The sequence below is a fragment of the Gracilinanus agilis genome, chromosome 1, assembly GCF_016433145.1.
Source record: "Gracilinanus agilis isolate LMUSP501 chromosome 1, AgileGrace, whole genome shotgun sequence".
Lineage (NCBI taxonomy): Eukaryota > Metazoa > Chordata > Mammalia > Didelphimorphia > Didelphidae > Gracilinanus > Gracilinanus agilis.
In genome coordinates this window covers 423,595,677-423,607,857 of record NC_058130.1, presented here as the reverse complement: position 1 = coordinate 423,607,857, position 12,181 = coordinate 423,595,677, and the positions used below count along the sequence as shown (strand labels likewise).

Sequence of the window (12,181 nt, the reverse complement as noted above, 5' to 3'; positions counted from 1 at the left end):
CCATAGAAAGCAGTGCCTGACCTATATTTAGAGTTATGACTGAATTGGAGTATATAAGGCTATATATGCACTATCTATATTAAGCAAAAGAAGTATGAAAACCAAATAATGCTATTTGGTATTACTCTGCTATTGTCCATTATTTTTACAATATGAACTGATTTTTGGCCATTGCTATTTTGAAAAATAGAAATCAAAACAGCCTGAAAGACTCGACACTACTCATTTCATCTTTTTGTGGAATGTGTGCCTATGTGTCCACAGAAATCTATTAAATCATTCCATAAGGCACTCACAGACAAAAGTGAAACCAAAGCAATGTTACTAAATACTAGTTACTTCTCCATTTCTAAAGATTTTTCCCTAAAAATAATTTATTTCCTTTAGTAAATGAGCTGACATTGATTACCATTAGAAGTTTGAGGGGTGAAAATTGATTTCTCAATAAGATACTGTGCTCATTCTGTTTAGTTTAATTTACCCATGCAGAAAAAAAGGAACTTGGGCATCCATATTGGTTCCCAAATATTCTCAGTGGTAATTCTTTGAGCATCCATAGGATATATGATTGTTACCCTTCTTTGAGTGGCATCATTTTTTTCTATGATTACTAAACTACTAATAGCAGCTCAAAATTTCATTCTTCTTGAAGTTCCTAAATAATTTCATTTATTTGATAGATGAGAATTCCCTCTTATTTTATCTGGCCTTTATATAGAGAGTGCATATATAATCCTATGATTTTGCATTAAATGTCTTTATAAAATAAAATACTCAATTTCATCCCCACAGCCTAGCCAATAGAGCTTAGCAAGAAAAAAAATTGCTTTTGAGGTTCCTTTTCATCATACTTTTAGGTAATTTTCAGACATTCACATCAATTCTCTTTCTCCAGCACAAAGCATTCACATCAATTCTCTTTCTCCAGCACAAAGATCACTAGGCTGTGGGCTTAGAGGAATAAGGTACCCCACTGTGGTATGGTGGGGGAAAGGACTCTACTTAGAGTCAAAGAACTCGAGTCCCTATTCTGCTATGAGCTGCCACTCTGACATTGAGCCTCAGTTTCTCCCAAATGAGGGAGCTAATTTAGATGACTTTTAAAAGGTTCCCTTCCATGTTTACACCTATAATCCTAACTCAGTGTCTATACTACAAGACAGATGTTTTGAGGTCTAGTGGTGCTATTTACCAGATTGGGAATACTAGAGAGGAACCTCTTACTGCTCTCTTGTCTTCTCCCCTTCAATGGTCATAGGTCTTTCTAGAATAGAAGACTGCCCAACAATGGCACACTTGGCAGGTGGGATAGAACCCTACCTTTCTCTTCTGCAGAGAATGAGTAGTTGGGTGGGATGGGAGAACAAAGTGGTGCCAGACAGTTCCTCTTGTTCCTTTCCCAATGGCACCCCCTTTTCTGGGTTATGTAAATAAAATGTTATAGTGCTTGTGAGGTACTTTCTGGAAAAGGAATAGAAACTAGCATAATTTTAAAAGAACTCAGACACAGAAAACACAGCTGTCTATACAAGCTGGCGTGAAGGAAAGCAATTATGCAGGATCAAGTTTCTTAGCTTTTTATCTCAATGTCTTGATAGGATAATGTTTAAACATCAACACCCACATAGACCACAGGGGGTGAGGATCCCACAAGCCAGGAGTCAAAACGATACCAAAGTCATTTTTAAAAAATATGTGTGTTTGATAATCATAATTTCTCAAATTTCATGGTTCTTTATCCCTGTTTTGTTATGATAAAGCAATTCACCGGATCTGCCTCCTAACAGGTGATCTTACAGAAAGCCAGGGCCTACATGTGGCAATAATTCTGGATTTTGCTATTTATTTGAAAAGATTTCAGTTCAGAATGTTCTTTCCTCCTCCCATTGAATAGACAATGTATTGCATTTCATCCTTCTTTCTTATTTTTGGCCTTTTTAATGTTGATTATTATTATTCCATGATGACTTTTTTCCTTCCAACAGTTTTATTTCCAAACTAGATTGATTCCTTTCTCCTCCTTCCCATCTTTGCCACAGTATTACATTCCAGGACATGTAAAACCAATGCCTATTACTAGGAGGGAATCATTTGATGTCATAAATATGATGAACTCTTATTTGACTCATTTCCTCTTCTTTTAGGTCTTGTATAATGTATTTGACTCTTTTGTGTCACTGGGTGCTGACAAAGTGACAGGAGTGGACTGTGTTAAAGGAATAGGTACGTAAATTAAAATATTGCCTAACCCTTTCTTCAGAACCATCCCATTAAGGACTTGTCTAGCAAAATTAAAGTCTACAAATGATGTCATTAATTCAGCAGTTTTTTCAAAAAATATTTTGCATAATCATTTACATAGCAACAATAATCTTTTCCAGGGCAAGTGAGTATTTCTTTGGGTGGATCTATTTACATGTTAAAAATATTTGTTTCAATAGTTTCTCCTTCATAGGCCTATTATCTGTGGAACCACGGGTTACTGAAGTTGAAATGCTGATTACTTAGTACAAGCAGTCAATCTACTAGTTCCCTTTAATAAGAATTTTTCCTTTAAGGTTTGAGACTGCCTATTCCAAAATCATATTCATCCTGTTCTGCCAAACCTGCTTTGTTCCTCAGATTTCTGTGGATTATCACCATCTTCCCAGTCATCCAGACTTGAAACTCTAAAGGCACTTTTGATACCTAATTCTCCATCATTTTTCAAATCCCATCAGTTGCCAAGCCTTGACTGTCTCTCTAGAGTTCCTTGCAGCCATTTTTTCCATTCCCACTGCTAAATAATTTTCTCACCTTTTTGTAGTCTTGCCACACTCATGTTTAGAAATTATCAACAATTGCCCGTCTTCTACATAGTAAGTAACAACAGGAAGTATTTATTAAGAATTTGCTGTGCCAGGCAAATACAAATACAAAATTGAGACTATATAACCTCTCATGAAGTTTACATTCTCCTAGAGGAATGGATAAATTACCCAGCATATATACAAAATAATTACAGAGGGCAAAACTAACAATGGGAAGAGTTGGAAAGACCTCTTAAGTGGCGACACTTAAACTGAGTATAACCATGGAGACAGAAGAATATCCTGAGGGACAGCAAGTAGAGTTTTATGAACCATATAATGTATGATCTAGAATAATATGCAATAAGCCTGAATGATAGAATAGAACTAGACTCTGAAGGCTTGAAATGCCAAACAAAAATTTGCATTTTATCCTAGATGCAATAGTAGTTTCTTGAGCAGGGAAATGATATTGTCAGAACATCCTCTAGAAGTATCCATTTCACAGCTATTTGGAAGACAGATTGGAGAAAGGAGAGTCTGAAAGGAAACCCTTTTGGAAACAGTTACATTAGTTTAGGTGAGAGGTGACGAGATCCCAAAGTAGCTTGGCTGTGGTCTAAGTAGAGAAAAGAGGATAGATAGAAGAGATTCATAGAAAGTAGAATTGGTAAGATTTGTCAATCAGTTAGATATAAGGGATTAGTAAAAAAGAAGAGCTGAAGATGAAGCCTAGCTTACAATATTATTTAACAGAAAGAATTGTAAATCTCTCAGCATAAATAGGGAAATCAATTTGGGAGTAGAATTTAATAGAAAAAATAACAAATTCTGTTTTGGACATGTTGAATTTGAGATGCCTATAGGACATCCACTTAAGAAGTCTCTGAGATTTAGGTCTAGAGGTTTAGATGACATCTGCCTAGAGATAATAGTTGATTTCTATAAGGCTGAAGAGATCACTGAAAGTAGAGAAAGAGAAGAAAGCACCAAGGGCAGAGCTATATAGTATACCAACAATAATAAAGAATATGTGATGATCCTTCAAAAGTGAATAAAAAAAAACAAGATAAAAAAGGAAATGTCATGAAAACCTATAGAGAAAAGAATATCAAAGAAAGAAGGAAGTAGTTAACCCATTGCAGGTAAGTTAAGAAGGGTGAAAACAGAAAAGGACATTGGATTTAGCAATTTAAAAAAAAGTATTGGTTACTTTGAGAAAAGAAGCTTCAACTTATATAACCTATATCAAATTTTTCAGTGAGTGGGGAGGACAAAGAGAAAGAAAGGGAGAAAATGTGGACCTCAAAATGTTAGAAAATGAATGTTAAAAATGTTTTACATGTAATTGGGGGAAATATTACTTTAAAAAAAGACAAACCACTTTAAAAGACTCTGATTAATGTAATGACTAACCATAATTCCAGGGATAATGATAAAGTATATTATCTACTTCCTGACAAAAAGATAATAGACTCAAATACATTTTTGACCACGCCCAACATTTAAAATTTGTTTTACCCCCCAAAAAAGAAGCTTCAGTTGAAGTAAAAGAGATGAAAATTAGATTTCAAGATGTTAAGAAATGAGTGTAAGGTAAAAGGTAAAATGAGTAAAAAGTGAAAAAAAAAGTAGTTGTAGACAGTCCTTTTAAAAAGTTAGTTTGAAGAAAGAATAGGGTCAAGGAAAACTTTTTTGGATTTTTTGGAGAGTTTTGGAGAAGTAGGAGTGTTTGTCAACAACAGGAAAGAGTCAGTTTATAAGGAGTTGGAAAATGGAGAGTAGAGAGGATGATTGAAAGAGCAGATGAGAAAGAATATCCTCCAGAATAAAAGCAGAGAAATTGGTGGTGGCAAGAAATGTCACCTAATCTCCTGAGAACAGAAATAAAGAGGAGAGAATGGTGGTATGTTTCAGATGATATGAAGTACAGAATGAGGGAAAAGAGCTAGCTCCTGAAAGATGGCCAAAGATGGCACACAGGGCACTTTCTGTGGGCACAAACATTGCCCCCCCCCCCAGAGTTTATTACTAGAAAAGCATAGGGACTCTGGGCAGAGCTGCTCCCCTGCCCCTCTCCATCACACCTGACAACACTTTTTCACATTCCCCGCCCCTCTGCCCAGCAGCCCAATGGGAGCACTTCCTCCCTCACCTGTGTGGGGCAAAGCAGGGAGGGCACATCCCGCACTTAGTGGGGGGAGGGGGCACAATGCTGGGCCTCTAGTGAGGGGGCACAGCACTCTACCTCTAAAAGGTTCACCATCACTGCTCTAGACCAAGTAGACCACTTAGAATTACTTAGATATGAATTTTATTTTCCCATCTTTGCACCTTTGCTCAACTTATTCCCTATACCCATAATGCCAATCTTCTTTCTTCTTGTTGAAATAAAACCAGTCTTGTAGGCCCATCAGAAGAGCTACCACCTTCATGAAGACTCCCTTGAACTCACCAGCCTGAAGGATGCTTTTGCCTGCTGTGTGCTAGGTGCTGAGGATACAAAGATTTTTTTTAATCGTCCATACCCTCAAGAGTTTACATTCTTTTGAAGGAATATAAGATTTATACAAATATACAACCACAAGATCAATTCAAAATAATTTCAAGAGGGAAAGAGGGGCTAGCAACTGAATTGAACTTAGCTGAGCCTTAAAGAAAGTTAGGGCAGAAGTAAGGATAGATTGTATACTATAAACAGGGTCCAGCAGAATTAAATCTGAGTAGTGGGAGAGGGAATGTCATGCACAGTGAATATTGAGGTCAGTATGACTACAACACCATAGGTGTGAAGGAAAGTAATATGAAATTAAAATGGATGTGTAGAGTGGAACTATATTATGAATAGCTTTAGATGCCAGACAGAGACTTTTGTGTTTTATCTTAGAAGCAATAGGAAATCACTGGAGATTTTATAGTAGTCATTGACTTAACATGGTCATATAGCTTTGAATAATGGATTGGGGAGGGGAAAGACTCCCTATTTTCAAATTCAAATTAAGAAACTATTATGGTACTATAGGTGAGAGGTAATAATAGGCTTGAGGGAGAGTGGAGGCTGAATGAATGAAGAGAAAGGGGCAGATGTAAAAGATATTGTGAAGGTAGAATCAACAAAACTTAGCAACTAGGTATGAGAGAGAAACATTTAGAGAGATAAGTCAATATCCATATCCATATATGCACAGATATAGATAGATAAGTAGAGATGACAATTGAACCCAATGATGTAGATGCACTCACCATGGGAGAAAATGTAGAAAAAAAGAAAAAAAAAAAAAGGACTCAGCATTGGGAGGAAGGAAAAAGAAAATGATCCACTAAAAGGAAATGAGAAGTTATAGTCAGACAGGTAGTAGGAAAACCTAGAAAACAATTTTACATAAGAGAGAAGTGTTCAGGGGGAGGGATCAATAGTGTAAAAAGCTTTAGAGAAGACAAGTAGACTGAGGCCTGAGAAACTATTTTAACAGTTAAGAGATCTCTCATAGCCTTTGAAAAAGCATTTTCAATCAAGTGGTGTAGTCAGAGATCAGACTATAAGGAGTTTAAAAGTGAGAGGGAAGTAAAGAGATGGAGTAGTCAAATTGTATGAAAGATCTTTCTATGGAAAGGAAAAGAGATATAGCATGATCAGCTGTAGGTAATGAGCAACAAACCAATGGTAAATGAGATGGAGAGGGAATGAAAGAAGAGAAAAACACTCCAAAGAATCAGAAAGATATGGGTGCAAGAGTAGAAACTCTTTAAAGACAGGAGAAATGACCTGGGGTAGGAGATAATTGAAATCAGAATCTACACAAAGCACTTAATAAATATGCACAAGGAGATAGCTAGGTGGCTCATTGGATTGAAATCTGGCTTCAAACACTTCCTATCTGTGTGATCCTGAGCCAGTCACTAAACTCCCATTTCTTAGCCTTTACCACTCTTCTGACTTGGAACCAATACACGGTATTGATTCTAAGACAGAAAGTATGGATTTTAAAAAAATCTACACAAGCCTAAAATATATGTCTGTGAATTGATTGTTGATTGATGGAATAAATCCTGAAGGAAAAGAAAAGCTTTTCCAGGAAAGCAGAGGGAGAGTCTGGAAGTAGCAGTGATAGCAATGTTTGTGCCTTAATTCTCTAGATCTAGTGTATTGGGGGTCTGAGTGTAGAAGCACCCAGAACTAGAGGTGAGGGTGGCCAAGGAAGCAATGTCTTCTGCTGAGAGACTGGTTTCCATAAATGCAAGAAGTTGAAGGTATTATTGAATGAAAAGATCTAAGAAAAAGTTTATTTACAAAAGAGGGCAGATTAACAAAGGGGCTTAGGAGAGAGAGAGCTAAAGGTGACATGATGAGATCAAGGGAAAGTTTTCTTCTGAAAAGCTCTGTGACTTTGAATCACAAGGATTGGCAGAGGACATTGATGAACCATTTGAATGGGATTCATTCTCAAGACCTGATGGAAGACTTGTCAATTCATTGTCTCTCAGAGCAATTTGGTCTGAATATGAGGAGAGATTTTTTTTTAAATCCCTGCCTGCAAGGATCTCACATTCTAATGGGAGAAAGAGCATGTAAATACTATAAATATATAAGCAATATACAGAATACATGAATGCAACCTCAAAGAGGAAGAAAGCATTGCAGCTGGGATTTTCCTGATTCCCAAAGTTTCTCTCCCCTACCAATTTGTATTTTTAATTTATTTATCTGAAAACATTTTCTCTCTCTCTAGTAGATTCTAGGTGCAGAAAATGCATTTTTTGGTCTATATCCTCAGCATCTAATGTACAGCCTGAAACTTAGAAGGTGTTTAATGCTTAATAAAATTGAATTTAGTCTAGGTATTCTATTCACAAAACCGTGTTGGCCCAACCCAATGAGAACTTAACCCTCACTCGTAGGAGTAACCTGTTCCTAAAATAATTATTTCAAGAGGAAATATTCCCCTACCAAGTTTTCAGAATATAGTCATCTTGTGTGTTTTCTTAAACGTTTGGCCATAGTGTCAGGTCATTTAAGGAGAAATTCTGAAATCTCCTCACTTGTCCTTCTCTCTTTGATGGGGGAGGGAGAATGCTTTTTTGAGGAACAATCAAAGTCTCTAGAAGAGACGTGAAAATGTGTTGGTCTTGCTGGTTGACAATAAGAGCTTTCCCCCTCCTCCATTCTCCTCCCATGGAAAATAGTAGCTGGAGCATTAGCTACTCATGTATGAGGTAAAGCACCGAGAAGCAGAGAATGAAGTCTCTTGTTTCCCAAAGCTTGTTGATTCCTCAGTAGGATGGGGTTACTGGGCAACGAATGATGAAAAAATGATCATAAGAGACAGGCCATGTCCAGTGCTGTCACCCACAACACTGGGGCCCTGGGATGTCTGAAACAATGAGGCCATTCATCTTGTATCAAAGTCAGCGTTGTTGGTTCTTGTCTCTCTTGTAGTGTCTTTCTTTGTGGTGAGCTTGGGAGGCACGCTCATAGGAATTATCTTCGCCTTCCTTCTGTCTCTGGTGACTCGTTTCACCAAACATGTCCGGATCATTGAGCCAGGATTTGTGTTCATCATCTCCTACCTGTCCTACCTCACCTCTGAGATGCTATCTCTCTCGGCCATTCTGGCGTAAGTATTATTAGCTGCATTAAAACAAACCTTGTCTGAAAGTGAATACAGAAGAGTATGCCAGTAATGAGTATCTTGGCCTTAGTTTGGCTGGGTTATTAATAATCACTGGTGGGGCAACTAGGTGGCTCAGTGGATAGAGAGCCAGACCTGGAATCGGGAGGACCTGGGTTCAGATTTGACACTTCCTAGCTGCGTGACCCCCGGCAAGTCACTTAACCCCAATTGCCTAGCCTTTACCACTCTTCTGCCTTGGAATTGATATGTAGTATTGATTCTCAGACAAAGGGTAATGGTTTAAAATAATAATAATCACTGACAAGTACAGTATGTTACAGAATTAAAACTCCTTGGGAAGTCCATGCCACCTAATAGTATGCAGTTGACATTCACTCAATAAAAAAAATGAAACATTCTGCTTCTTATCTATGCATATATGACTATATTGCTTAAAAGAATATAAAAATGATCAGGACATACTCTTATCCATAGACCTAAAGTAATCTTTCAAGGGAAATGTAGCCCAGTCCACAAATTGTGAACCACAACTGCCAAGTTATAAAGGAATCAAATAGGAAAGAAAGAAGGGAAGAGTGGGCCAGGGTTCCATAGAGAAAATCAAATGGGTGAAGAAGCAATTGTCTGGTAAATGAGACTAGAAACCTGACTATTGGGGATAAAGTGAGTGCTGGTAGGCCTGAGTTATCTAAGCTGTCTGTTTATATTTATCCGATTGTTAAATTGAGAATTTTCAATTCACCTTCTTAGACACCATCTTAAGGAATTTTTTAAAAAATTAAATAGTTTATTTGATTCATTTCATGTGCTCAATTTGAAAGACACAAGTTTAAAAAATGGTTTGGGATCACATATTTTTATTGATAATAACCAACTTTAATGGTCTAGCTCAAATTATTCCTCCTGAAGCTTTTCTTGATTTCTACCCTTTCTCTCTCCACCCAAGCTAGAAGAGATTTTTTAACTGATAGTTTAGGATTTTATATTTGCATTTGAATATAAATGTCCTCTACCTTAACTATACAAATAAAAAAGCATTCAATCTGGAGTCAGAAGACTTGACTTTGAATTCTAGATTTGGAGCAAGTCACTTAACTTTTTGGTGCCTAATTTTCCTTGTCTATAAAATAAAATAATTGAGCTAAATTATCTCTAAGGTCCTTCCAGATCTAAATCCCATGAAATCCAGTAAAACAAAGTATATTATCTTTCTTTGTTTACTTAGGCACAGTAGAATGAACAGATTATAGTCTACAAAAATAATTCGGTTATAAAGTGCTTCTTTTCCCCCAGTAGTAGGTGTTGAGACCCTAACTGAAGTAATTCATGGCATTTCTCAGGACTCCTCTTCACCTCACTTTGCCTGCATAGACTTACCCTCTCTACAGCTGGTGGTCAGTTCCTCTACCACAGACATCATTGTGGTTATCTTCAGATTAACAGACCCAGAAGATATTCCATCCAGGAATACAAGAGAGTTAGAAGATCCATTTAATCAATTAATTCTGGTCAAAACTTGCAACCTACTGCAGCCCAGGACTTTTGTTATTGTTGTGAAGTCATTTCAGTCATGTCTGACTCTTTGAGATGGTTTTCTTGGCAAAGATGCTGGAGTGGCTTGCCATTTTCTTCTCCAGTACATTTTGCAGATGAGGAAACTGAGGCAAACAGAGTAAAATGGCTTGCTTAGGGTCTCACAGACCAGAACTTAGGAGATGCTTACTCAATGCTTGTTGAAAATGAATTGTAGGGAGGCAGCTGGGTGGCACTGTGGATAGAACAGAAGGCCTGGAGTTAGGATGATATGGCTTCAAATCTCAACTCAGACACTTCCTATCTATGTGGCCCTGGGCAAGTCACTTAATTCCATTTGCCTAGCCTTTGCCCTTCCATCTTAGAGTTGTTACTAAGACAGAAAGTAAAGGTTTTTTTTTTTTTAAGGGGAAAAAAAGAAATTGAATTGTATCTAGTTAGCTGATAATACATTGCCTTTCTTTTGATACAGTTGTGATATAGGAACTGGAATAATGCCAGATGGAATCCTATTTATAAATAAAGTTGCCAAGATTAATATTTAACATATATTTATTATTTCAATGATTTAAATTGAATGAAAAAACATCTTAGAGCTACAAGGAACCTCAGATCATCTAGTAAAATTATTTCACTTCACTTATGTAGGAACTGAGAGGTTAATGTGGGATAAAACCCTGACCCGACTCTCCTGGTACCAAGTCTAATCTTCTCTTGCTACATCACTCTGTCTCTTACTACAATCCTTTCTGACCTGCCTCTTCCACTATATAAATTAAGTAATAAATGATTATTTATTGGCCACCTATTGTGTTCAGCATGAGGCTGGTCTTCTCGAGGAAGGAAGATACAAAAATATGTAAGAATAAAAATAGATTTCCCTCAAATAAATCTACAGGAAAACTAATTCCCGCCCCCCCCCAGGGCTAAATTGTTCAGAATAGACCTTTAGTGCTATAGAAATTCAGGAGAGGGCAACCCTTGAGAACTGGATTAGTCAGGAAAGGCATCACAGAGAACCTGAACTAGGCAATAAAAGGATAGGATGCCAACATCTAGAGAGGAAGAAGCAAAGCCATGATCAAAGATACAGAGGTACCAATGAGTGTGGTATATTGGTGGAACAGTGTGGATTCTGGCTTGACTAATTTAAGGAATGTTGACATTATGACACCTGTACACTGCAACTATTGACTTCTTACGGTCCATCTTGTGAAAAGAGGCCATTGCTGGCAAGAACTTATCACAAAGACATCTAAACACTTTTTATCTAAGGAGTAGGAAATGATGGATAGAGCCCTAGGCTCGGAGTCAGCCAGACCCAAGTTCAAATTTGATTCAGACACTTACTAGCTATGTAACCCTGAGCAAGACATTTAACCTTGTTTGCCTCAGTTTCCTCATCTGTAAAATGAGCTGGAAAATCAAATGGCAAACTACTCTAGTATCTTTGCCAAGAAAACTCTAAAAGAGGACACAAAGAATTGCATATGACTGAATTAACTGAACAGCAATTTTTATCAAAACTCCCTTTGTTTATTCATATTGTCCTTCTGTTCTGTGGTCATGTTATAGCAAGTACACAGAATTAACATTTCATTATTAAGTCAAGTAAGACCATAAATGACACAACATTTCATGGAGGTGGTCATTTATCTGCATAATCATGAATATCTTTCCAGGATAACTTTCTGCGGCATATGCTGTCAAAAATATGTGAAAGCTAATATTTCTGAGCAGTCGGCCACTACAGTGAGGTATACCATGAAGATGCTGGCAAGTGGAGCTGAAACTATCATCTTTATGTTTCTGGGAATCTCTGCTGTAGATCCAGCCATCTGGACTTGGAACACAGCATTCATACTCCTGACATTAGTCTTCATTTCTGTCTACAGAGCCATTGGTAAGGAAAACCTACCTGCTTCACTTAATTCTAAAGATTATTATTATCTTATCCCAAGGCACCACAATATCATACCTGAGAGTACTGCAGTAGGACCCCTTTGGATCATGTGTGCAGTGAAGGGGGTCTAAGGCAGGAAGAAGGAATTCTGGAAACCTAACATATGATGGATTTATTAGACTTTTCAACATATTTTTGTCTTTCTATTGAGAAGCTCCTCAGCTGAATAATACAAAAATTCTCTCGAGAAACTAAACTATTATGGACACTGAATGACTAAAAATCCTTTTCAAGTTGCTCTTTTTCTCCCTGTCCCAGTTACA

At 37.2% G+C, this 12,181-nt stretch overlaps 1 protein-coding gene across 1 annotated transcript in view; it reads left to right on the top strand.

Annotated features, from left to right (window-relative positions):
- SLC9A3 (solute carrier family 9 member A3) overlaps positions 1-12,181 on the top strand; it is a 132,272-nt gene that overhangs the window by 81,265 nt on the left and 38,826 nt on the right. Inside the window, exons 4-6 of the mRNA XM_044665160.1 lie at positions 2,145-2,223; positions 8,227-8,404; positions 11,638-11,858. Coding sequence (XP_044521095.1) covers positions 2,145-2,223; positions 8,227-8,404; positions 11,638-11,858 — 478 coding nt within the window. The remainder of the gene's footprint in view (positions 1-2,144; positions 2,224-8,226; positions 8,405-11,637; positions 11,859-12,181) is intronic.